The sequence below is a fragment of the Lagopus leucura genome, unplaced genomic scaffold, assembly GCF_019238085.1.
Source record: "Lagopus leucura isolate 7727_CA_CO unplaced genomic scaffold, USGS_WTPT01 Super-Scaffold_100002, whole genome shotgun sequence".
Lineage (NCBI taxonomy): Eukaryota > Metazoa > Chordata > Aves > Galliformes > Phasianidae > Lagopus > Lagopus leucura.
The window spans coordinates 13,155,276-13,182,307 of NW_024962263.1; the positions used below are offsets into that span (position 1 = coordinate 13,155,276).

The 27,032-nt window shown below is 40.1% G+C and overlaps 1 protein-coding gene across 1 annotated transcript in view; it reads left to right on the plus strand.

Moving 5' to 3' along the window:
• Positions 1–26,594, plus strand: part of PIGN (phosphatidylinositol glycan anchor biosynthesis class N) — a 103,218-nt gene extending 76,624 nt beyond the window's left edge. The window contains exons 22-30 of the mRNA XM_042868870.1: positions 3,459–3,561; positions 5,740–5,842; positions 7,853–7,939; positions 10,562–10,617; positions 11,081–11,156; positions 12,496–12,569; positions 15,053–15,095; positions 16,904–16,956; positions 26,205–26,594. Coding sequence (XP_042724804.1) covers positions 3,459–3,561; positions 5,740–5,842; positions 7,853–7,939; positions 10,562–10,617; positions 11,081–11,156; positions 12,496–12,569; positions 15,053–15,095; positions 16,904–16,956; positions 26,205–26,328 — 719 coding nt within the window. The 3' untranslated portion in view covers positions 26,329–26,594. The remainder of the gene's footprint in view (positions 1–3,458; positions 3,562–5,739; positions 5,843–7,852; positions 7,940–10,561; positions 10,618–11,080; positions 11,157–12,495; positions 12,570–15,052; positions 15,096–16,903; positions 16,957–26,204) is intronic.
• The last annotated feature ends 438 nt before the right edge of the window (positions 26,595–27,032 follow it).

A 27,032-nucleotide genomic window follows, 5' to 3' on the forward strand; every position in this document is an offset into this window, starting at 1 on the left:
TCTCTTCTCCCAGGCAACAAACAGGACCCAAGGAAATGGCCACAAGTTGTACCAGAGGAGGTTTAGGCTGGACATAAGGAAGAACTTTTTCTCTCAGCGAGTGGTCAGGCACTGCAATGGCTGCCCAGGGAGGTGGTGGAGTCGCCGTCCCTGGCAGCGTTCAAGAGGCTGGATGAGGAACTGCGAGATATGGGTTAGTGCTTGTGGTAGCTGTGGTAATGGGGGGACGGTTGGATTAGATGATCTTGATGGTCGTTTCCATCCTTGTGATTCTATGATTCTACGATTCTATAATAAGAAATAAGGCACCAAGATCTACTGTAGCTTTCCCAAGATTGGTGACACTATAAATGGTCAAATGTCTATTCATCTTTTTGCTTACTTGTGGAAGAACAGTACTGTTGCTTATTAAGCTGTCATTTTCCCCCTCTTTATTTATACAACCAGAAATACAGTTATTAGTATTTATTCGTGACAATGGTAAGCTAGATATTTCTGAAACTTTCTAACAAAATGTTGTCCCCTCTTCAGATAGCCATTCTGATGAATGTGGAACCTACCATATTTTAAAAAATAATGATTTTAGACCTAAATTAAAATTTTAAAGAAAGACTGGTTTGGGAGGAATCAGGCAAATTACTCATGTGTGTGCCTGCAAGCCTGAAAAAAGGACCTGCTGGCTTCAGCTGTTAGACTGTGTGGTTGTTGCAGTCCCTGTATGGTAACCACAAACATACAGAGCTAAACCCAGGAGGCACAGAGTGATTCCAGCCATTTCCATGTTCTTCAGAACCTTCTTTTTAGTGTTACCAGATGTTTCAAAATCAGTATACATTATGTTTTAAAGTTTTCATCAGCATACCATAGCATCTAGCCAAGTTTTGGGGAATTTCACATTGTAATTGTACAAGGAACGTGTACTGAGACTTTATAGGTCAGCCAGAAGTGTGCAAGTCTTTTGATGGTTAATATTTCATGTGTCATATGAAAGTTGGAAAGGCTAATTATCATCTGCCACACACACATCTGTTTTCGTCTGTGATTGTATACAGAGAGTGATGCACATCTGATGCACTGAGCGCCATTCACAAGAGTCTAGTTGCCACACTGAATTTCTTTCCAGCTGCTCTGGCTTGCAGTGAGTGTCCCTGGAGTTTCTCCTTAAGCTGGGCCTTCTGTAAGCATGGAAAGCTACAAGTGATGCTAGAATCATAGAATCACCAAGGTTGGAAAAGACCTAAAAGATCATCCAGTCCAACCGTTCACCTATTCCCAATAGCTCCCACTAAGCCATGTCCCTCAACACAACATCCAGTCTTTCCTTGAACACCCCCAGGCTCGGTGACTGCGCCACCTCCCTGGGCAGTCCGTTCCAGTGCCTGACCACCCTTTCTGAAAAGTAATACTTCCTCATGTCCAGCCTGAATCTCCCCTGCCGTAGCTTGAAGCCATTCCCTCTGGTCCTATCACTAATGACACGAGAGAAGAGGCCGACCCCCAGCTCACTACAACCCCCCTTCAGGAAGTTATAGAGAGCAATGAGGTCTCCCCTGAGCCTCCTCTTCTCCAGGCTGAACATTCCCAGCTCCTTCAGCCTCTCCTCATATGGCCTGTGTTCCAGACCCCTCACCAGCTTTGCTGCCCTTCTTTGAACACGTTCCAGGGCCTCAATATCTTTCTTGCAGTGAGGGGCCCAAAACTGGACACAGTGCTCGAGGTGCGGCCTCACCAGTGCTGAGTATAGAGGAACAATCACCTCCTGCTTGCAACACTGTTTCTGATGCAAGCCAGGATGCCATTGGCCTTCTTGGCCACCTGGGCACACTGTCGGCTCATGTTCAGCCGAGCATCAATCAATACCCCCAGGTCCATTTCCTCTACGCAGTCCTTCAGCCACACTGCCCCAAGCCTGTAGCGTCGCCTGGGGTTGTTGTGGCCGAAGTGCAGGACCCGGCATTTGGCCTTGTTGAAACTCATCCCATTGGCTTCAGCCCAGCTCTCCAGCCTGTCCAGATCCCTCTGTATGGCCTCACTACCCCCAGGCAGATCCACATTTCCAGCCAATTTGGTGTCATCTGCGAATTTACTGAGGGTGCACTCGATGCCCTCATCCAGGTCATCAATAAAGATATTGAAGAGGACAGGCCCCAGCACCAACCCCTGGGGAACACCACTCACGACCGGTCGCCAGCTGGATTTAACTCCATTCACCACCACTCTCTGTGCCCGGCCTTCCAGCCAGCTCCTTACCCAAGCCTCGGGCTGCCAGCTTCTGCAGGAGAATGCTGTGGGAGACAGTGTCAAAGGCTTTGCTGAAGTCTAGGTAGACCACATCAACAGCCTTTCCCTCATCCACCAGATGGGTCACTAGATCATAGAAGGAGATCAGGTTGGTCAAGCAGGACCTGCCCTTCATGAATCCATGCTGGCTAGGCCTGATCCCCCTGTCATCCCACACATGCCTCATGATCTCCCTCAAGACGATCTGCTCCATAACCTTCCCTGGCACTGAGGTCAGGCTAACAGGCCTTTCTTGTAAATGGAATAGAAGGCTGAAGCACTGTTGAGATGAAGTCCATTATTCTGTAATTGTAGCAGTGGCCAAGACTATAAGCCAGGAAATCACACAGAATCACAGGATCACAAGGTTGGAAACGACCTTGAAATGACTAGATGAAAAGATCATCTAGTCCAACCACCCTCCCATTCCTATTAGTACCACAAGCACTAACCCATATCTCGTAGCTCCTCATCCAGGCGCCTCTTGAACACTACCAGGGACGGCGACTCCACCACCTCCCTGGGCAATGAAATGAAATGAAGGTTGCAGAAACTGCCTCATTACTCTTTCATAGATGTGTTACATAGATAGTGTGACAATAAGCAGAATAAAACAGATGTACTTACTGTATATTATAGTTTGATTTCTGTTCCTTAATAGAATGAATAATTATGACTTAATGCTGAAGCAACCTTTGAGGTTATTGGATAGCGAGTGGACCTTCTTACAGTGAGGAATCACAGCAACGCTGTTTGTCCACTCCTTTATAAGTATATTACATAAAATCTTCATTTTAAAAAACAAGCAAACAAAAAAACCCCACAGGTTTAAAATGGCCAAATCAGAGCAATTCTTTTCCTTCTTCCTTTCCTGACTTCAAGCACCTGGATACTTTTCCATTACTTTTCTTCTTCTTCGTTCACTCTCTTCCAGTAGCTTGTTTTCAGTTTTCTCAGTTTCTCTCACCTCCCATGAGACCCTGGGGAAGGGTTAATGAAAAAAGAAAAGCCAAAATTTGGGCTTTCTTCAGCAAAAGTAACTTTTTGAAATAAGTAGGGCATGTATGACCAATATAGAATTTTTGTACATAAAGCTGTCAAGATTTGAAGAACGTTATCTTGTTACTGAGGAGGAAATATTCTGCATGCAATGACTGACAGGTCTTCCTTTATTGCAGCTTCTTCCTCTGCATTGCCATTACTGAGTCCCACACTGCTCTTCCAGCGACTGTTCAGCATACTGCTTTCACTGATGGCCACCTACCTGCTCCTCAGCACAGGGTATTTCTTACTCTATTTGTTTTGTTCTTGCATATGAAAATCAGGGGCTAAATGTGAAATTGTCTGCTGAATCTCACGAGCATTCCTGTTAAGGATGTGATGCTTGCTTCCAGCTCTAATCTCACTGTGTATTTCTTTTTCAGTTCCCTGAGGAATATTTCAGGGGAACTTCCGCAGTTCTCTTTGTATTTATTATAAGCTCTCTGTTTTGTTGACATTCCTTTCAGCTAGACCAAACAGAGACTGAAAGGATGCATATTCAAACAGTCTTGCACTAAAATAAGAAAATCTGTTTTAGTTTACATCTCCTGTTGTTTAGCACATGCTTTTCTGTTCAGAAAGAAAAGAAGTGAAAAAAGTGAAGGAGATGTGATGGGAAACAAGTAGCCCTAAAATAAGTGAAGTGTGGAACGTCATGGAAGTAAATTTCTTCAAAAGGGTGCTAGGCTCCCAGAAAAAGCAGAGCTTGCCCCTCTCTTAGGCAAAAGACAACCCTTTGGAGGTTTAAGTGAAGAAAACTCCATGTCAGCTAACTGGCTTTTTGTCCACTCAGTAGCTCGTAAAAGCGCAACTAGCGGGGAATGTTGGAACCATCCCTTTCACCTCCCCTCTCATTCATCCTCTGGACATAATTGCACTGGGAAATTAAGTGGAATAAAATATCTTACATCTTTCTAATTTTTATCTCCCTTTCTCCCAGTTCACCATTATAATTGTGATTCCAGTCTTCTGTCATTACACACACTCTTGCACTTGACTTTCTTAACTTGTCCTGCTACTGGATAAAGCATGAATGTTGTTTTTCATGAGAGTGGCAACCTCCCTTTTTATGTCATGGCCTTGCGCCAAACCACTTCAGTGCTGACTGCTCTCTGGTGCTTTCCTACAGTGTTCACACAGACCAACAAATTCAGAAAATTATTTTTAAAAAAGAAGAAAAATTGCAACAAAATCCAGGTTCTGCATTTGTCTCCTCAATGCTGTGTTAATATTTCAGCACCTTTCTAGCTGTAGCTGGATAGCTGCAAAGCATAGCTGTTTATAAGTTGTCACTCACTCAGTTGAAGACGTTCAGTTTGCAGGCAAGCATAAACAACTCTGAGGCTTGCAGCTACTTTTGCTGCTGACAACCCAAGCATTGTCATTTTCACATTTCTTAATTGCTTGTCATTTTTACAATTAAAACAGAAAAGTCCAAAACCTTTTGTTCCTGTTTGAATGCACTGTGTAGATACACTATCAGGGAATTATAGAGACTATACCAGGATTTAATGCAATCTTTTTCTTAATTTTAGACAAGTTAGTAGTCTTGTCAGTATTGGTGTCACAGTCACTGTTTGTTTTAGAATTTTATCTGGAAGAAAAAAAAAATGAGAAGCACTGTGAAGTGCACCTGGAACATAGAAGGCAGGGAAAAACAAGGTTTTCTGATGAAAGTCTATACCCCCAAGTTGTCAGGATGTTTTAATTTCTCAGATTAATACATTCATAGTTTGTTGTAGAAGCCAGCAATGCCCCTCTGAGACAAGAGGTCTAGCTGCTACAATAGCTGAGCTGCCTTGATTAGAGTATGACTTAACACTGTTGCTGGAATGGATATTGCTGCTGGAATAGACTGATACGTAGAAAACAAAAAAGACATTTGAGTTCAATAAAATGGGATGTTCTTTTTATCACATGACTGCCTTTCTCCTGGCAGCTGGACTGAAGTCACCTGTATAAGGTTGTGTAATTAGATCCTAAAGAGACACACTTCCTAGACGCTAAGTTGGTCTGAACCTTCTCAGTTATCAATAAGTCTTACTGTAATGCTTTCAATTTTGAAGAAAACAAGGGCTGGGTGTGACTTTTTTTTCCTGTTTCTTTTTTAATTCAATTTTATTTGGATCAGTTTTATTAACCATACCAGTGGGAATTCAGCCAACGCTGTAGCAACAATCAGATAAAGAAATGGATGCAAAACACAACTGAGCAAAACTGAAACATTCTGCCTGTCCTACTAGTACAATGTAATTGTGGTGTGGCTTTAAACTTCACCAACCAGCTGTGGGTACTCAGAAATGGTGGCAGTTGTGATTTCCATGTATGATTTGGGTAAAGAAAAATAAATCTGATGGTATTTGATGTTAAGTGGTTGCTAGTGACTGCCCTTACTGTGATTATTATGTTGCTCATCAGATATGAAGCTCTATTTCCACTGGTGCTCTCTGGTTTGATGTTGGTGTGGATACAGATGGAACAAGAAGCATTGCAGCATTATGGTCTTTCACTCAAACCAAAGGTAACAGCTCCAGATAGTTATATCAGTTTTAAATTATCAGAAGCATCTTCTTTTTCCTTTAGGTGCAAAAAATGTTCTGGGTTATTTTCATAGAGCAAGACTGCATTTTCTTCTTTGGAGCTTGGGAGCCCAGTAACAGCTGTCTCATGAAATGGGAATGTGACCTTGTAGAAGATGTTTCACATCAGAGCTATTTCTAGGAATGCAGAAAATCATTTTGACTTAGCAGTATGTTCTGCCAAATACAAAGCTCTCTTCTTTGACACTAACGCTCTCTTCTGCAATGCTAATTCAGAGTAAGGTCCAGTAACTCTTCAGATCAAGTACAGTGTCACTGTACTTTCTTTACTCTGATGGCAGTAGCGAGTGTCCACATAAGAGACTGAAAAGAAGTATTTTCATTTCCGAAATGAGCCATGGGAAATGCAAGAAATCGTGTTTGACTTTGTCTTGCCACTTTCATCAAGAAAGGCCCTTTATTTTTAATTAGCCAGACAGCGAACTGAAGACTAAATAGGAACTCATACATTCTTGGATTTGCCTGGAGAAAGAGTTCTGTAATAGACAGCAACACAACTTCTTTCACCCTAAAATTTTTGAAGCTATTTCCAAAGTCTATGCTGCTTACACTGCTGCTTTTAGATTAGGTCAAGGTTTTAGCAAGCTGTGGCTATGCTATTAGTTTAGAGCCAAAGTGCCTGTTGGAGAGCTGTCTGTGTGCTCGAAGCCAGGCAAATATGCAACTGGTTCTTCCCTACTTCTCCCAAGTGTGCCCTCCTTGGTGCTGGTCAGGGAAAATCTGGGTGAAAGTGCATGGGAATGGCCAGAGTCACTTGTTAGAGTGGTGATACACAACTTTCATGCCAAAGCAGTCACCAGAGTGAATCTCACAAATGCTGTGATTTTTTTTCTTCCACAGGGGAGATGATTTTAAAGCTTGAGAGAGAATGGAATTTACCAATTTAAGGCTGGGTTTCAGAAATGAAAATGGGAATTGCTGTTTGTTTTTACTGTATATTCTTGAGATATTTTATGTGAGGATGTTTTGTAGCATCTGAATTGCTAAGTCAGAATCTGTGGTTCTTACCTGCCTGACAGTGTTCTGATCTTCTAGTTGTTTTTCTTTTTAAGTAAAATTCTACTAGAGCAATGTATTACATAGAAGACTAGAACAATGATGATCACTTCATTAATCAAAAATGAAACGAAAAGAATGTAAGTGAACCATAATTAGTGTTTACGTTGTCGCTATCTATATGTCATCTGACTTTGGGTTCCAAGTGAAAGGAACAGTAATGCTCTCTCTTGCTTCCCACTTTTAGATTAGAAAAATAATCTCTCAGACGTCTGTTAATACTTAGCCAAAATAAATCTTGTGCTTGAGAATTCAACTCAGCTTTCTGATGTGAGATTAATATTAATTAAAATGTTGACAGCATTGAAAGTCTATTATTTGAATTTTTTTTTCTTTTCCCTTATGAAAAGGAGCTCACTGGCTTCTAAAACTTCATGAACGGTTCTGTTTAGGTCAAGTATTATTGTGATGAGAACTAAAGGAGATGGAGAATATTTTAGTATTCTCATTCACAGCGTAAGTCAACTAAGGATAATTGCGGTGTTTTATTTCTGTGGGCCTTTTTTCACATACTCATGTGAGCATTGAAAGTGATTGTGTGTAGGAGGAGGAATATTTATGATGGAAAAATATGATAAATCTAAGGCATAGAAGGTTTGTGGTTTTTTTGTTTTTGTTTTTTTTTTTTAGTGTAGATAGCAGTGGAAGCTCCACTGTGTTCATCTCATCACCTCATCTGTAGAGTCTTTCTGGCAGACTCATTAAAGTATAATAAGAGGAAAAAAAGGAAAGGTTGCAGTCCTCATCGTAACACCACTCCAATAACAACTGCTAGGGAATTAGGCTTATTTCTCATTTATTTCAATAAGACTATGGTGGGTCTGTCAAAGTACATCCGTTATGTTATGTATTGATTTCTTCTGCTGTCTTTCCAGCTTGCTTTTTTCAACTTCTCCTATACTACTGATATAACTCAGTTTCGACAGCTCCACCTAGATGACATCCGCAGGTCTTTCTTCTTTGTATCCTTTTGTTGGCTGCTGTGTTCCAAGGAGAAGATGTTTTTGTTTTTTTTTTTCAATCAATCAAAAACTGTAGTCTGGTAGTGGTTGGAAATAGAAAATAATGAAGATTATTTATCTGATGTTGCTCAAAAGACAGAGGTCTTGTACATTGCTTTTTGACGCAGCAGTAAAACAAACAAACAAAAAACTGTAATGAACTGCGCTTTTTTGAAATCCATCTTCTTGGCAACTTGGTAAAGTTTGGCATCTTAAAGTCATAGAATCATTAAGGTTGGAAAAGACAACTGTTGCAGCTGAGTTAACCTTTCTTCTAAGGACATTGGTTCTCAACTTTGCTTGTGTTTTATTACATTTTGGCTGCAGGGAATTCATTCAGCCTTGATAAATTAATTGGAAAAAGTGATATTAAAATTATTCTTGTTTTATCATTTTTAGAGTATGACAGTGTACTAGGAAGAAACTGTTAAGGGGTGGGCATTGGCCACGTCCAGTCAGGGGAGATGAGAAGAAAAGCTCCTGCAAACTCTAACAAAACATACTGCCAGATTCTGGCCTAGAAAGGACGTGTGATACACTCAATTTTGCTGCTAGAAGAGATTTGTTCTTAAGGAGAAGGGTTGCTTGTTTATTAGCATTGCAGTTATTTTGCATTACTGTATCTGCTGATGATTTTTTTTTGATTTGGCAGAAAGGGTAATGAGTATGCAAGTGGGAGAGTCTGGAATGAGCCAGACTAGAATACGCAACTTTCTATCACAGGTGGGTTGTCACAGATGGAGGTAGGAAGAAGCTGCCTCAAAACTGCTTCCAGCAAAAACAGGCTTTATAGTTTGTAGAATAACCAAATCTGATAGAGTGGATCAGAATCGCAGTTTGTGTTGTTGATTTGATTGAATTTGGGAATCTGCAGAAGCAGAAGTGAGATGGTCATATCATTAAAAAGGCAATTCATTGTTAAAGAAGGTGCATGCCTTCTTAAGGCAGCATGCTAGGTGTTGAACACGTGTTCTCTGTGCAGGAAATCTGAAGCACCACTTGTCAGACCTTGGAGTGAGTTCATCTGTTTCATTTGTTACTGATGTTGGATTTTATACAAAAAATAAGCTTTTAGTGAAATTATTGCTGTCGGATCCGAAAAATTAACCAACCCCTCTTCCTTCCTCCCCCCAAAAAAGATTGTTTTTTAAAACTTCAGTATACTACCTCATAATATCAAACACTTAAATATGGTACTTTAATCTCATCTTACATGAAAACACTTAAATGTATTCTGTTCAGGTCTTGAAATAAACTAGACAATTTGCAGTCTCCTTTGCAGAGAAAAGGTGTGATACATTCTAGTTCAAAAGGCATGGATGTTTGCTTGTTTTAAATTTAGATATGTACAACAATTAGAAATAGTGTTGTTAGAGGCCTTTTCTATTAGAACAATCACATTGCATCTGCAACCCTGTGAGTTGTATATCTTGAAAATAATCTTTCAAGCTTTGTATGTAGGGCCCAAAATTATATAGGGCACTGAGACCTTATCTTCCAGAAGATTCAGATTGCATATGCTTAGCATTTTGATTGGACCTATGTGCCACTGGTATTTTTTCTGTTTTATTACAGAATTGTTGTTCTTATAAATCTCAACTGACAGATTTGCGCTATGCTGTTAGCCTGCTGTGTTACTAAACTTGAAATGATGTGATACACTTGGGAGATATAATTTCTGTAGTTATGCTGACCTAATCTTTCAGAAATACTGTGTGCAGAATCACAACAATTCTGCTGAATAGTTGGTAGCAAGCTGTTTATGCAGAGACTTAAATGATCTGATGCAGTGGCTGTAACAGGAGCGGAAGGACCCAGAGGGTGTTCTAGCAGCAGGAGCCATTGTCACAAACTCTCTGCCTGATGAAATGAAGAAGAAAAAAAAAGAAGAAAAAAAAAAAGAAAGAAAAAGCAGTTAAAACCATTCTTTGACCAAAGAGATGTGAGTCATAATGGGCCCCAATGAGCTCAGAAGGTAGGATAATCTTTAATGGGCTGCTATAGCAGCAATCATCATATCTAGATGAACAAGGTAGGTTGGTAAAACTTCTAGCTATACTGATTGTGCAAGAGTTGTCCTACCCCTCCTGAGTACAGTGGGAGTCCCATGTTGCAACGAAGAGGCTCAGCACCTTTGGAGGACAAAGCTATGGGAGGGATAACAACCTTTAGTCTTGTTTCATGGCCAACTGCCTCTTCCGCATTTGATTCCTCAATAAAGTCATCTATTTTGTTTGGTGATGCAATATGTCAGCATAAACATGTGCTTGTTTGTGTCCAGGTATGTTCCTGTCTTGCTAGGAACCCAGAGAACAAACTGCCAAGTTTCTGGCGGGGACTTTAAGACAGCCACTAAAATGTTATACATGCAGTTTCTATCAGTAAAATTTGACACAGTCATACTTGAAATCTTGGGTAGAGCTGGACAGTGCTTTGATTGTCTTCATGCAATGTGAAACTGTAATAGTGGGTCTGCTTCTTAGAGTTTCATGACAGGATTTGAGAAGTAGATTGGATTGAAGGGGAAAATGCTTTGTTTTACTGCAACTGTTGCTGTGGTGTGTTTTCCTTAAATACATCTAGGTTTTCTTCATAGTGACAGCCTTTTTTGGCACAGGAAACATAGCTTCCATTAACAGGTAAGTAGTATTCATTCATTTGAGAAACAGTAGGTTACAAAAATACATCCTACAGTTGATGTACCAAATATAAATTTAGTCAGCAAAATTAGGGCAGCAGAATTAAAGCAATATTTGGTAATAATATTGATAACAAATAATATGGTTTCTACTCTCTGTAACCTGTTCCTTAAGAGCTGACACTGGTTACAAGTCATCTTAATTTTCATTACATAGAAAGGAGTTGAAAGAACTTAATGGCTCATCAGCAGCATGACTTCCCAAAAGGCACCAGCAGAAAAAATTGTGGAGAAAGAAAAGTGAAGTGTAAACATCCTTGCTAATTCAGTATTTGAGCAAGAGAAAAGAAATCCGGAAGCATTGTTTAAAAATGCGTGTACCCAGGATGAGCTAAATGCTATGTTTTTAAATGCAAAATGCCATTTAGAAGACATGTTGTAATGCCTTTTTCATGTCTCTCTAGTTTTGATCCTGCGTCTGTCTATTGTTTCCTGACTGTGTTCAGTCCCTTTATAATGGGAGGCTTGCTTCTCTTGAAGGTTAGTAATTCTACCTTGGTGAAATTTTCTCAAAGAACTGTTTAATAAACGATGTAGCACGTACGTAGTAGTTACAAAAACATATATCTTTGTTTGAGCTTCATTAGCCTTCTCATCCATGTGTGAAGCTTTCAGCCTTTATAATGTTTCTAGAGCTAAATTCTGATTCCCAAAGGAAAGAAACTAAATTGTATGGAAAGTATAATTTAATGGCATTAGATTGGTTTATTATATTAAGATGGAAGTTTCAAATGTTAAGAAGACCTCTAAATTGTTTTTTAAAATGGTAAGTTTTCCCTGTAGTATAATATCTACGGAAATATTGAGGGAATATATACTTCTTTTATTAGTTTCATCTATCTACATTACATTAAGTACGAGCTTTGAGTGCTTTCCTGATTAGGCTGTCATTCTTACAATGAGTACTGTTTTTAACATGTTTTTAATATCTTAATGATTTGTTAGAGACTGGATTGCACTTCTTGCTAACAGGCAGGGTGTGGGAGCTCTTTTCTGATCTGCCCAAGGCAGAGCTAAAGAGAAAAACAGGAAGGGAAATAGGGTATTCATAGATTTCTTTAAAATATGCAGTATTCCCTGCTCTGCCTTTCTGCTCTTCCTGTCCTCGGGAAAGCAGGCTTATGTTACAGTTATACTTCAGGACACTGGTCAGTGAAAATCTTTTGGATTCTAGGGAACAGCTTTTAGCCTGTAAGAATCAAGATGCTTTCACACATCTAACTTAAGGAATGCAAGTCAACTTTGGAAGGAGCAAAAGGCAGTGCTCATGTTTCTAATGTTTTTTGCTTTATTTTCTTCTTAAATTACTGAACTGTTTTCATTTGCTTTCCTTGGGTTTGGAGGGCAGTGTGAACTTTTATCTTGCTGAATACAAGTTATATTCTAATTTTTTATTTTTTATTTTTTAATTTTTGATGGCTATTTTGATAACCTATTCTACTTTGCTTGGAGCTCTGCATCTGTCACGTGAGATCTTGCATCTCAACAGTTTTTTCCTTTGGCCTTGCTGAAGTATTTATCATCAGTGCTAAGAAAGGGCTAAATGAAGTGAGGATCATCAGGGTGTTTTAATTATAGTTTTCCATATTGCCTCATGGTTTATTTCACTGCAGTTCAGCTACAACTATGGGAGGGATTTTCTGTTTGTTTATTAAGCATACTATTGCAGAATGCGTTTCCACCTTTTCTTGCCAATATTTTGTTTTTCTAACATACACATTCTGTGATAATTTCAAAATCTGGAAAATATTTCCACAACCTGCCATGTTTGTTTTGTAAATATGGTTATAAACCAGAATGTTGTTTGTGTTTTAAACAGGTTGTAATACCATTTGTTCTGGTATCGTGTGCTTTTGAAGCTGTTCAAGTCACAACACAGCTGTCATCTAAGAGGTACAGTGAGTGCTGTATTTCTGCATTAGTAAGGAAAACAAAACAAATAACAAAAAGTATGGCTTAGGTTGGAAGGTCCCTTAATACGTACCCAGCCCCAACCCTTTGCCATGGACAGGGCTGCTGTTCATTAGATCAGACTGCCCAGAGCCCCATCCAACCTGCCCTTAAGCGTTCAGGGATGGGGCACCACAACTTCTCTGGGCAGCTGTGCCACTGCCTCACTGCCTTCTGAGTAAATAATTTTTTCCTTGCAGTAGGACTAGATGACTGCCAGTTCTTTCTCCATCTCTAAAGACTTTTTAGAGGGAGTATGAGAAGAGTACCCAACCTCTGCTCATCATGGTGCTGACATGGAGGAGGTCCTGGTCAGCCATTTGATTTTGAATTTGTCTTAGTGGGATCTTATGTGAGATTGACTGAGGGTCTCACTTGACAGTGGCAGGGGTACTGCAGCGACTTTGTACTGCGTATTCCTCAGCTAAGTTGGAGGAAGTTGCCCATGTTGACTGTGATACCCTGTGCCTTTCAGTTCGTTCTCATCCCGTCCGTGCCCTGCCTGTTGTCTTCTTATTACAATGCAACCCAGTACTAGGATGTACATGGCAACCTTAGACCAGGACAAATTTGGAGAAACAGCACAAGGCTCACCCACTAAACCTTTCCTGCCTCAGTTGTGCAAGCAGTCTGTGTGAGCTGTCATTGGAACCTCCAAAGAAGGGTATCTACCTTCCTCGCTAAGGGTGATATAGGAGCAGAGCTGCATTGAGGAACTGGCGTTGTTCAGAAGATCAGCTAGCGCTTTACATGTATAGGGATCAGGCATCATAAAGGTCAGTGTTTCCCAACTTAAGAATGCTTATGATGCCAGAGCTATTGCAAGCTCTTATGAAATGTCCGTGTGTGTGTGAGAGGCAAAATTATACAAATTTCTTAAACTGTGAGGCACAAGTACATGTTTACAACTCTGAGACTGTGGCTGTACCTTAGGTTGGGATTTTTTGCTTTCTTTGTTTAACTGCTCAGGTAACAATAGCAAAGATACTGCTACAGCATCAGCTTGGGAATGAGACAGAAACCACAAGATATGCCCAGGTTCCCTGGAGGGGTTGTGCTCTGATTCTCAGTGCATCCCAGTGCCTGTACTGTGCTCTCATTATTGCTCTTGCTGCCCCTGCTAGCTAAATTAAGGCATCGCAGGAGGCAATCTTGTTTTTGTAGTGTTATAAACATACAGTGAAATTAGTGTTGTCCTTCCTTTGTGAAAGGTTTCCTACAGTTCAGAATGGCAGAAAGTAGATTTTTGTGATTTCAACGAATTGCTCCCAAACTCCTTGTTTATAGAGAAAAGAATTACTTTTTTTTTTTTTCCTGTTCATGGGGAATATTCTGTTCCTATAACTTGCCTGTGAAAACAGCCCTCTAGCTGAGTGATTCCTAGACAGTGCAAGATTGCAACACCCAATCTGAGCCATAGGTAAGAGGAAAGAGGCCTTTCAGTGAGTCTGAGATGCAGTAGGTTTCTAGCATGCTAGTTCACTGATGAAATATAGCTGATTTAAGCAATGGCAGTACCCCTTATTAGAAGACATCGGTACGGGTGTCCCCCTCTACAGGCTCATTGAATGCAGCAGGACACTTCTTCCCTTAAAAGGCTTCATGGATTTATGGTGATAGTACTGACAAATTAGCTGTATTATACTTAAGGACTTCTCTGCTAATGGGTCAGCTTCTTGCTACATTGCTTCAGTGTTATTAACTAGAAACTAGTTTTAACTGGTTATAGTAATTGCTTTCATGCAATTTAGGATTTACATAGTTTAATGAAAAGAACATTAGGTTAATGGGGAAAAAAATAGCTCTACGTGCTCCCTTCTGGTTCGTTTTATTGGCTGCAGTCTACTTCCCAGAAGTAACCTGCTGCCTGACAGGCTCCCAGGAGTCTGGGAGTTTGCCTCTAAAACACTGTGCTTTGCTGGAAGAGCTTATGGGAGCCCAGAGCTCGGAAAAGGAGGCATGCTTTGTTCAGCAGGGAGGATGTCAGAGTAGGACCAATCAGCTCAGTTATCTCTCTATCCAAAACAGTTTTATTCCCTCTTGAATCCATCCTCAAGCTTCTAAATCAGCTTTATTTGGCTTAGCTAGTGCATGAGCTCCCGGTGTCAGAAATGGACAGGCGCTGCTTCCAACACGCTCTTATTCTCTGCTAAATGACTCGTGTTAGGTTTCTCTGTTGCAAAATTGAAACTGCTAATGTGAAATGTCTGTTTCAAGCAGGGTGGGATTACAAATACCAAATACCAAATATTCTAGTCATGTATTTTAATAGTTCTCTAATAAATGCAAAAGTAGCTGAGTGATTGAAAGGCAAGCACAAGAAATTGTGTCTTATTTTAATTTCTTTGTGGGGATTTTAGTAAGCTTTGCAACGTCTGTGGGCATGTATGTTGGATAATAGTCTGGTTCTGTTTTTTTCTTTGCAGCCTTTTCCTCATTGTTCTTGTGATTTCAGACATTATGGCTTTGGTAAGTTGTTGTTGCACATTCTCTTCAAATAAGATGGAGCCAAGGGGGCTTTATTAACTCCATGTAAGGATCTGAATTTGTTTCAGTCTTCTAAGTTTTTGCAGCTAGGGCAACGAATTGAAATCCCAGCATAATTTAGAGATAACACTCCTGCAGTCACCACTCTTTGAATTTCATGTAATTAAAGCTTCTAAGGAAATAATGTTCTTATAATAGCAAGAGACAAAAATGAAGTAACAACTTAATCTGAGCTTTTCATGTGCTTTCCAGTCAAACTCTTAGGCAATGCTTAAATCAATTTTAGCTTTGTGCCAGGCTTAATTTTTCAGGAATGTGAGCCTTCTCCTCATGGTCCCCCACTTTTCCTATAAGAAGAGACACAAAGGAAAATACATGTTATGTATCGTTTTCTTTGTTGATGTTGCCAGAATCCAGGAGATCTGCAACGTCTGAGAAAAGAGATTTTGTGCCCTTCGTAATAAACTCTTAATCAATGAAATCTTCAGTCAGTTTGTGTCCACAATCAAAGCTAGATGAAATAACCTAAATCTGAACAATAATAACCCAGTATAGTTTTCACAGATTAAAAGTACATTTTTGTAGTTCTCCTTTAACTGTCTTCAACTTAGTAAGTAGCACCCCTAAATATCTCAACCCATGAGTTCCACTTTGTTTTCTTCAATTCCCTCCCCAGTCACACTGGGAAGGGGGGGAGGGTGGTAAAGTGAGCAAATGACAGGGTGGTGCTTAGCCACCTGCTGGGTTAAACCACAGCAGTATCATCAAATCAGTTGAAATTGTTTAAGAGTAGCAGGTAGAGCTCCTGTTTTCATGTATGCTGGTTGAGTTTAGTCACTTTGATGTGAGTATTGCAGATATGGTATCACTGTAAATTGCAGTGTACAAAATAGTGTGATCTGTGGATCTTACTTTATAGGAAAAGCAGCAAATACAAAACCAAATGACTAATTTGACTGTAGAGTAAGAAATTGAGAAGGTTTAGTTTTGCTTCATTCCAAGCAAGTCTTTTTACTAATTTTTGATAACTTATATAGGAAAAGGATTAAAATATTTGTGAATCACACTCAGTGTTTCACTAATGGGATCAGTCTAAAATGAAGAGGACAGGTATGTCGAGTAGTGGTGTGTAGCAAGCCCCAGTATCTTGTACCTCACATATTCTCGCATATTAACTTAATGATTTTCAAACAATTAATAAGTATACAGTTAGTGTACAAAGAAAGTCTGACCAAAGAGGTGTGATACGCAGGAACTACGTATATATAAAGCAGAAGAAGAAGTAGAAGAATGTTAGTTTGTAGTCCTGAATCTTTCATGTGTTTCATGTGACCATAAGCCAGAATTCACTAATAGTTCAGTTCTGTCTTTTCCTGACTTTATTGCCATTTTGCAGATGAAAAACTGTTGGAGTTGTCCAACATTTATGGCAGATTTCTATGAAAACAGTATACTTCCTTTTTGATACTAGTTGTTATTTGGGAACCTGTTATTTTAAGCAGCAAGGTGGACTGACTTATTGAGAAGATTAGCTGGTGGTAATCTCTGCTTCTTGCAAACAGAGAGAGAATTCGGTCCATCTTTAGCTGCTCTTATCTGATACCATGTTAAGTCTGTTTCTGGCTCTTACAGTATTTTTCTGTTTGGTCCAAATGAGCATTCCTGGAAAGGTCCTGCCCTTGTTCCACTTGAATTAGAAATTTGGAGTAAACAACCTGAAAACACTGGTTTTGAGTTTATTTTGAATTGTGCACTGTTGATGTACTAATGAAAGTTGTTTTATTCCCTAGCACTTTTTCTTTTTGGTTAAAGATTATGGAAGCTGGCTTGACATAGGCACAAGGTACAGTATTTTTTGCCACTGTTGCATTTTGAGAAGGTTCAGAGGTTAATATTGTTGTTTATCTACTCGAACTCTTTGTAATGTTTTCAATTACTCCCCTTATCAAATGCTTCAGTGATGATCCCTGTACTTAGAACAGATGCACACGCATGTGAGTGTTCCACATGTACACCCACATACACATGTAGATATAGCCCCAGCTAAAACTTGTGTCTTGAAATCTGTGCCAGAGCAACATGGAATAGGCAATTAATCTAGCATGGCAAAAAATCCTGTCAGCAGTACTTGTTTTTTTCCTGAAGAACAATAATGACACAAAAAATATCTTAATTACTGATTTGCACTGTAATTAGTTTTAATTACTGTTAAAGTCGTAATTTATCAAAGCTGTTAATTATCTTGAATCTGGTTAAACTTCCATATAAGATCCACCATGAATTAATGAACATTTTGCAAGTATGTTGGTGGGTACCAGCGCTTCAATTAATCCTACCCTCAGCTCAGGGAGAATAAATCTGTAGCATTTAAACATACAAATCATAGTTATAGCAAGTGAATGCATTCTGAATAGCGAAGTCCTACAGCATACATCATCAGGTATGCATTTCTATTTGGGATTGCACAGATTTCAGGCTTACTTTCCCTGAGTTGTGGGAATAGATTATATTCTGTAATAAGTTTAGAAGGACATATGTACAGAATAATCCAGCCAATGTGGTAATTTGAAAATGTCATTTAAAGAGAAGTTGAATATTGATTCATTGTTAGTACTCTGGTCTGTGTTTACCCTGTGCTTTGCTGAGCCCCGTGCTTCTTCAGGCACGTGCATGCATATACAAACATGCATCCACACGTTCTGCCTGTTTCCTTTTGGAAATTGAAATTCCTGCTTATATGTTTTGAGAGTTCCTAATGGGAGGAGGTTGAGTTAGATCAAATAACAAAAACAGCGCTTTAACATCATCACACTTCCTTCTTGCTGTCAGTTTGTGGTAAGTCAGTTGGCCTCATCCTTTGGCTGAATTCCTGTGTAGTTTAATAAGGATATTAAAGACCTCAGAAGAGCTGTGCTTAGCTGAGCAAGAAGCTTTCTAATTGGGAGTTGACAAGCGAAAACAAAAAAGTCACAAGTAACAGAAAACTTTGTTTCTGATGTACAGTCTTCATAGCGCAGTGATTTACACCTGGGATAGATTGTTGAATCTGTTTCAGCTGGAGGTACACTTTGTTCCTGAGAGCTCAGGGGAGCCTATTACATACATATGTATTTCTGCCTCTCAATGTGTGTTTGAGCACTGAAGAAAGCGTTGAAAGAATTCTTTTGAAAAAGTGTTTGTGATTAATTTTTAATGTGGTAATGCACAATGCTCTGGCAGCCTTAAATTTGTCATTAATTCATTTTTGAGTGCTTGACTTCACAATCTACATTATTATACTGTAGTCTCTTTATGTATATTGTGTGTGTGTGTGGGAGCGTAAGTTAAAGCTGACTTGGCTGCATTAGAAAGGTGGTGAAGCTTTAGGCAGAACTGAAGCAGTTTCTCTCTTCCCTAGCATGAGCAGTGTTCTGACCCTGACCTGAGCACATTTGTCAACATGTGATCCTCAAGCTTTACAAAATCAGCAGGCAACAGTGGAAGATTCTTTGTTGTTTATTCCTGAAAAATGAGCTTCGTGGGGTTTTGGGCAATTCCCAAAATCAGTGGGAGAGAGATACTAACATGGCTCTTTCCTGTCCTCTTCTTACAGCCCCTGTGACAGCTCTGTGGCATTCCTCTTGCAGTGTTGTCTGTTGCTTTGACAGCAAGGTCTGAAAATATCCCCTCACAGCTGACATTTTAGATGTTGCCAGAATTTTCCTGAGAAGACTGAGTTGGTTAAGGAAATGGCGGTTGTTTTTTCTCCAGCCATTTTTATCTCAGCAAAACCTGTGCGGAATTTCATGGAACAAAGAATAGGAGCACCCTTAGGGACGGGTCTTGACAGCTTTTTCTTTTCCATTTTCTTTTCTTTTCTTTTCCTTTTTTTTTTTTTTTTTTTTTTTTTTCTCATGGCACTGATGGGGGGAGGGATACAGTTTTCAGGTTCATTTTAGATTACTACTTTATGAGATTGTTGAGATCAGAGTGGAAAAGCAGCAATTTAGTTGCCTAGTGAATAGCAAGAGATTAGTTCCTTTGAAATCCTCTGAAATGCTTTATATCTTGCATTTGAAAAGTTTCTGATGTATATTTCCACTCATTCTTTTTTGTGATAGTTCTCTGAATTTTCTAATTACCACACCTCAAAATTTTTGAATGTAAGTATATGCAAGTTCAGTAGGAAATGCTCATTAGGTAATACCTGGGTTTTTTCAATAGCAGTGCTCACTATTTTCATATGTAAAATCTGATTTTAAAAACCTCAGGGAAAAAAAAAAATAGAAGTTTCATTGCTATCTTACAGTGGTGTTTTGTTTCCTAGGGGATCTCTCTTATTGTTTGGAAGTAGTTTATGCTTGCTTAACTGATACATTTTCGTCTTTTAATTTCTCTCCTGGCTGTTGCATCTCAGTCTACCATGCCTCATATCTGCCTTAACAACATCTTTATTCTTCCAGTTGAATATACCATACCTTGCAAGTATTATCTGTCGGTGGCAAGACATTTTTACTTTTCCCTTTCTTCCAGGTCATTAATGAAATGCTGAACAACAGTACACCTAACATACAGTCATGTAGTACCGCATTCAGCAAATCATAAACCTGCCATTGATTTCCTCTTCTCAGGAAATTATGAATTACCATAACTATTTATGGCTTCTTAGAAAGTGTTCAAGCCCCTCTGCTTAACGGTGGTACTAAGATCAGCATGGACTTATTTTTCAGAGAGTTTTTTTGTTGTGTAGATGTAAGAACAGGGTGTAATCTTGCAGTGAACATAAAATTCATAGTATAGGTTATGCAAGTTTCTGAGATCTGCTAACCTTACCCTGCACCTGTATGTTTTGAGGTAACCCTAAACTGAGTCATAAGCTGTAGAAGAACTCACTGTTACATTTCATAGATACAATAATGCAGTCTTCTCAATACTTTTGACTTATTAGTATTTAGTACATGATCATGGGAAGTTTCAGACAGATTCTTATATTTTTGAATAACAGATAAATGGAATAGATAGCTTTTCAGCTTCTTTGCCACTAGAATAGATTTCTCTATGGCTTAAAAATTGTTTTATCTATCTAGCTCTAAAAATTGAGGTATGTAGCCTTTAAAACATACTCTAGCTGTATAGTGTGTGCAGTTTGTAGATAGCTGTTTAAACAGATGGTAAAGATAAACCCTTGAAACTTCTTTATGTGACAGTATTATATAGTTTCATCCAGACATGATTTCCCAATCTTTTTATATCAGTTGCTGGAAGATATAGAGATAAGTACAATCTGAACTGCACTTTCAAAGGTCAGTGGACATAAAGCTTGTAGATAAAGCATAGATTAAATAGTTTATGTTTTTGCATAGTATAAACAGTTTCAGTTTTGTGATAGGTGTGTTCTAAGTCTGATTATTAAAACAAAGGTCTTAGGTTAAGGAGGAAAATAGTGTTTACCAACAATCTCTAAAATGAGGCAGTGGCACAGCTGCCCAGAGAAGCTTTGGCCAGGTTGGATGGGGCTCTTGGCAGCCTGAGCTGGTGGTGGCAGCCCTGCCCATGGCACCAGGTTGGGCCTGGTGGCCTTTAAGGTCCCCTCCAACCCAAGCATTTAATGAAAGCAGCACATATATAAAGTCCTCATACTCTTCTAGAAAGAGCTCATCCAAGTCCTTGTGTGAGTTACTTTGTTCTACTTGTTCTAATTCAGTTCCGAGTAACTTACTCCATCTTCCCAGTTTTCAGTCGGGTCTGCCATCATAGAAGTTAGCCTGACTTGAGAGAAGAGGCATGGTTTGATGCAAGATTACTTTTGCTCCTTTTCTAGTGATATTTGATTCTTCTCTTTTTGGATTGGTGCATCTTACCAACATACGCTGTCACGAGCAAAGCCAAGAGAGGATGTCACCTCATATATTCTCTTTCTACTTACTTGTGACCAAAATAGGCCTCTGGGATACCAGATTTTCTTAGCACTAGTGTTGCCTGCTCACTTTGATCCATACGTAGAGCAGTCACCTTTCTGTTGAATGGTGCTGCCTGCCTTACCTTAGTTAGTCCATGTTCCCCTGCACCAGCTACTGTTTCTTTTACCATTCCCTTTCCTTGCCCATCTCATCCTTCATAACAATTGCCCCTGCTGCAGCTCCACTGTGCTTGATATATTCCCTTTATCCACATGGGTCAAACTTGACAGCAGCCTAAAATCACACTCCGTTTTGTTAGCTGAGATTTGAGTTCTCATGAAGAAAGTTCTTTTTGAGAATTACCTGTTTCACTGTAACTACTGATCCAGGCAAGAGTGTTGTGTGTTGTTCAGGGATCAAGTTTTCCACACTGCTGTTGTGGTATGTACCTGTAGGAATCTTGCTTTGTTTGTTTGTTTAATTACAGCATTACCTGTAGAGAGAACTAATTTACCAAGCAGAACTGCCTGCAGGTACTGTGGTACGAGTTGCTGATATCCCCAGAGATGCTGGCTGTTTGCAGTTACATGACAAGTTGACTGAAATTGCTTCTAATTGTGCTCTGTGCCATAATATATACATTTTTCTTTACTCTGAATGTCTGATATTTTGATAAAGGAGTGTAGCTATTCAACCTTGTGGAATATAGCAAGAGAAAAATGTGTGTGGCACTCTGTTCTTTATAAAAGCCTGAAGGACCCATCCCTGACAGATAGCTAAGTGGCGTTTGCGGAGACTTTTTACTTTGAGAAAACCCCTCTATGTCCCTGCATATAATTCATGAGCACCCACATCTGGTAAAGCTTCTTAAAGGGCAGAGGGGAAATCAGATGTCTGTGTAAGTACTGTGCTGATGGCAGCAAGCCTTCAGCAACAGCTCATCCTCTGATGGCTGTCTCAGTGTACCTGTAGGAATAAAAGCAGGGCCCTCATTTGACTTAAGATTTTCAGATTTCACATTTTCAAGCTAGAATGTAAGAATTGTTTTTACCTATGTGAAAAACTAAAATTTTGGTGCCCTGTGAATAGAAAAGCTGAGGTGTTAACAGTATATATATTATATACTGATATATATATATATGCATCATATATCAAACCACACAGCTGTTCATCAGAGTGGTTCTTTCCTTTATACTATGCAAGCTTCTGTACCTGTAGTGCTTGTACAGTTCCCCAGGGCACATGATACCGTGAAAACAACTGCAGTGAGGATTTGACTTTGTTGGCAGCATTATGTCCTTTCCCATAGAGCACTGAAACTTGGACAGAGTCTGCAGCACACCCAGGTGAACTTCCAAGGGCTGTTCTGGAGGGAGTTGTGCACATAACACGTGGACAATCACAAATACATTGTGAGTTGTGAAGTCCAAAGTGCACCAAGCAGCTGAAAGTGTGTGCACAATTTCGTGCTTTTGCTGTGTGATTTTGTACATTCCCCACAGAACAGAGTGAGCGTTGGGCTCCTGTAGCTGTGCTGCTCTGCTTAGCTAGAGCTAGAGATGGAGATGTTTGTAGGAAAGGGATGTAGGAAAGATTGCTACTGTCTGACAATTTAAATCTTCGCTCATTCACAGCAGGGAGTATTGTCAGTTTCACTGCATACAGGTGAGAGCTGACAGATGAAAGCTGCAGGGTGTTGGGGTGGATTGCGCTTGCTGAGTTGTGGGCATATTTGTGCTGGTGAATTTTTGGGACTTAAATTACTTAAATGTATGCATTTGGAGCAAGGTATTTGTGAGAAGATTATAATCAGACTCAACAGAAACAGAAGAATCTTACAGCATGAGTCAAGTTACTCTCAGCATTTTCCACCCTTTGTTCAGACCAGTTCCTTTGGTTGCTTATATCCTGGCTGCGGAAGAGCTCCTGCTCATTACTGAACTTCTGGATTACTTTTATTCTGTCACACTGGTTAGTGGCCAAGCTTTGTTAAGAGCCAGTTCTTCTCTGCTTCACAGAACTAAATTACGCTACGCTAGTGCCAAGATTGTCACAATCTTGGGGTCGTGAGGATTGATAGCCTCAGTTACGAGCTTTACTGCTCTTCTGTGGCTAAACTGTCAAACAGAATGAGTCCTCAGGCAGAAATTCCAGATCATTAAACCTGCAAGTACTCTTTGCAATCCTTTTTTCTAAATAAACTCAGGCTTCATCAAGTCTGAAGTTACCCTACTCATCCTAAGGAACCATCTGCTTTGAAATAGAGGAGACATCAATACCTCTCATGTCAGAGTGCCTGGTGTCTTCAGTAGTCCCAGGAATAAACAAACATCTCACTAGTGGCTCTGGATGCTCTCATGCAGATGACTGCAGCAGTGTTTCATCTGAAACTCTAGGCTGAAGTGTAGTGATCTCAGACACACCTTCAAGATGCTGAGTATGTTGATGCTGGAAGGGGCAGACATGACCAGGCGGGGCAAGAGTTCTCTGGGCAGCAAACTGGCTGGACTTAATAGCAGAACTAATGATTGGGGATTTCAGATGTCTCCTGAAAAAGCAACATGGCAAGCTGTGAGCAATCCAGAGGAGGTTCCTGGTCCAGATGTTAGACAAACTGACCAGAGGTGAAACATTATGGGCCTAGTGCTTACCAATGCAGAGGAGCTTATTAAAGAGGTTAAGGTTGGAGGTAGTCCAGGCTGCGGTGCTCGTGCCCTGGCTGAGTTTGAGATCTTGAGGAATATGGTCCTGGCAAAGAGCAGAGTCAGAACCCTGAACTTCAAAAAAGTGAAATTTCATTTGATTAAGGAGGTAATGAGGGAGATCCCCTGGGCAGCTGTCCTTAGGGATAAAGAAAATGAGCAGAGATGGCCACTCCTTAAGGACACCTTTCTTAGAACACGAGAGTTCTCCATTCTCATGTATTTTGAAATGAAGCAGAGGAGGCAGGAAGTTGACATGGCTGAATGAGGACCTGTTGGTCAAACTGAGGTGTGAGAAGGAAATGCATTGGCAGCAGAAGCAGGGACATGTGGCCTGGAAGGATTAAAGGGATGATGTCCGGATGTGTACAAAAGAGTTTGGGAAAGACAAGGCACAGATGGAACTGTACTTGACAGGGGATGCAAAGAATAACAAGAAGGGATTCTGTAGGAAATTGGGGAAGAAGAGAAAGGCCAAGGAGAACGTACTTCCTCTGATAAGTAGGAAAAGAGAACTGGCAACAGCAGGTATAGAGAAGGCTGAACTATTCAACAAGTTTTTTGCCTCAGTCAGGTCTCACACATCTCTTATCTCTCATGTTCCTGAACCTCTAGGTGGATGTTGGGGGGATGAAAATCCCTCTCAATGGAAGCAGAGTTTGAGATCACCTGATGAGACCGAACACATACAAGTCTATTGGGCCAATGACTGGACATGCATTCCAGGGTGATGAGGAAGATGGCAGCCAGAAGGTTATAGTCAATGGCTCTATGGAGGCCAATGGCAAGTGTTGTCCCTCAGAGTTCTGTCTGAGGGTCTGGTGCTCTTCGGCATCTTTATCAGTGACATAGACAGCGAGATAGAGTGCAGCCTCAGCAAGCTTGCTAATGACACAAAACTGAATGGTGCAACAGAAGGATGGAATGCTATTGAAAGGCACCTGGATGGGCTTGAGAAGTGAGCCCTTATGAACTTAGTGAAGTTCAACAGCGCCAAGTGGAAGGTGTTGCACTTAGTTTGAGGCAATCTCAGATGTGAGTACAGACTGGGAGGACTCATTGAGAGCAGCCCTGCAGAGGAGGCTCAGAAAGCCAACTGCATCTGGGCTAAATCAAAAGAGGAGCGGCCAGCAAGTCAAGAGAGGTGATCGTCCCCCTCTGTGAGGTCCAATCAGGTATACTGCATGCACGCCTGGGGCCCCCAGCACAAGAAAGACATATGGAGCTGTTGGAACAGATCTGGAGGAACAGATTACCACAGAGATGGGCTGGAAACAAAGGGCAAAGGGCTGGAACACCTCTCCTGTGACAATATGTTGAGGGAGCTGGGCTTGTTCAGCTTAAAAAGAAGGGTCTGAGAAGAACTTATTGTGGCCTTCCAGTACCTAAAGGGAACTTAGAAACAGAAGGGAAACTGACTTTTTATATGATCTGATACTGATGGGACAAGTAGGAACAGTTTTAAACTTCAGAAGAGGATTAGATGCAAGGAAGAAATTCTTCAATCAGAGGGAGCTGAGGTACTGACATAGGTTGCCCAGAGAAGCTGTGGATGCTCCAATCCCTGGAGGTGTTCAAGACCAGATTGGATGATGTCCTGGGCAGCCTGAGCTGGGGGGGCGTGGGGAGCAACCTTGCCTGTGGCTGGCGGGTTGAAACTGAATGATCTTCCAACCTAAGCCACCTCCATGATCTGGAAGAACCCTCATTTTTAAATGGCTTACATTAACAACCAACTTGATTCAGATGCCGAATGCAGAATGCTGAATGTTAAAAAGTCAAATCTCAGTCTGAACCAATAGTTGTCTGTAATGCTGGTAAACATCAGATGCCTGAGGAAGTACTGTGAGAGTTAGAGCAAGTTAGGAACAATCTCTATGTGTGATCCTCTTAACCATTGGTGACTTGAGGAGTTCCTCACCCAGAAGTCACATCTTCATATTGTGTTTGAACTAATTTGTTTAATCTGTTTGAAACTCTGTGTTACTGCAGCAGTGAAATCTGCAGTTTTTAGAAATACTAGTGAAAAAATAGTGTTTGTTTTCTTGAAGCTGCTCATCATTGAAGAAGTGTTTTCTCTAGAATATTTGTAACTTGGCTGACCTAAATATCTGAATTGTATTACTACAAGCAATGTCTTCCTGATGGCAAGTTTTCCCAAAATTCTGCATTATCAGTCTATAGCAAACAGAAATTTTAGTGGTTTGTTGCATACATCGAATTACCCCCTTGGATGTAATGAATATACCCAGTACCTCTTATTCACTTGGTACACATTCAGTTGTGTTTTCTGTTGTTCTCACCATTTTATTTTGCCACAGGCCTTGTTTTTCACATGGTAGTATTGCTATAATAGTCATCTTCTTGGAGTGGCATGTATGAAATGTTGTATATGAAGTGAACAATAATTAGGCCTAGCTTAAAAAATAAAAATCAGAAGGTTGTTAAAGTCAATTCTTTCTACTTGGCAAATTTGCATTTTCTGTTTTCTGTCTGTCTCCTCTTTGCAGCATTAGCCACTATGTGCTGGTGATGTCGTTGACCATATTTATGATGCTGATGAACGGACTGGCCCAGCTGCTAACTACAAAGAGACTTGAACTTTCCAGAAGGACTAAGCACCATTCTACATGATAAAGCAATAAATATTCCTGCCCTTAAGTTCACCCTCTGCCTTCTTCTGAACCAACTTCCACTTCTGTAATGTAAATATAAGTTAATGGACTTGAGTGCTAAAATCCCATCCTGGATCAGAGCGCGCTGCTGTCAGAGTCATACTGTCCTATGACTGAAATTTGTATTTGGAGATTGTCATTTAGACATCAGTGGGACTGAAACAACCTTGGCTTTATTCTCTAAGTGCACATATTTTTTGAAAATAAAAACAATATAAAGTCTGATTTAAAAGAAATAGGCAATCATTTTTTTTTTTTTTTTTTTTTTTCTCACATGTGCATGCTTTCATTTGGAGTCTGCAAAGTCCTACCTTCACTGCACGACTCACACAAGCACTTCTCAGACTGAAGCATGAATAAAATCAGTCTGGGCAGATTTTTGTATGTTGCCAGTATGGCATATGCATTTGACTATCTCTGAAACTGGATATAACTTTTGCAAGCCTGTAAACCTGAGACAGGCTGTGTATGTAAGACAGGTTAAGACTGGTATGCTATGAAGTTCTTGCTGTGAGACAAAAGCTTTTAGCTAACCTGAGTGCAAACTGTGGTCTCCTGCTGCCTCTGTCGCTGACACTCTGGCAGGCTGAGCACTAAGCCAGATGAGGTAATCGATCCAAATGAAAATGAACCTGATTAAGGAACTGTAGAATAGTATTTCGA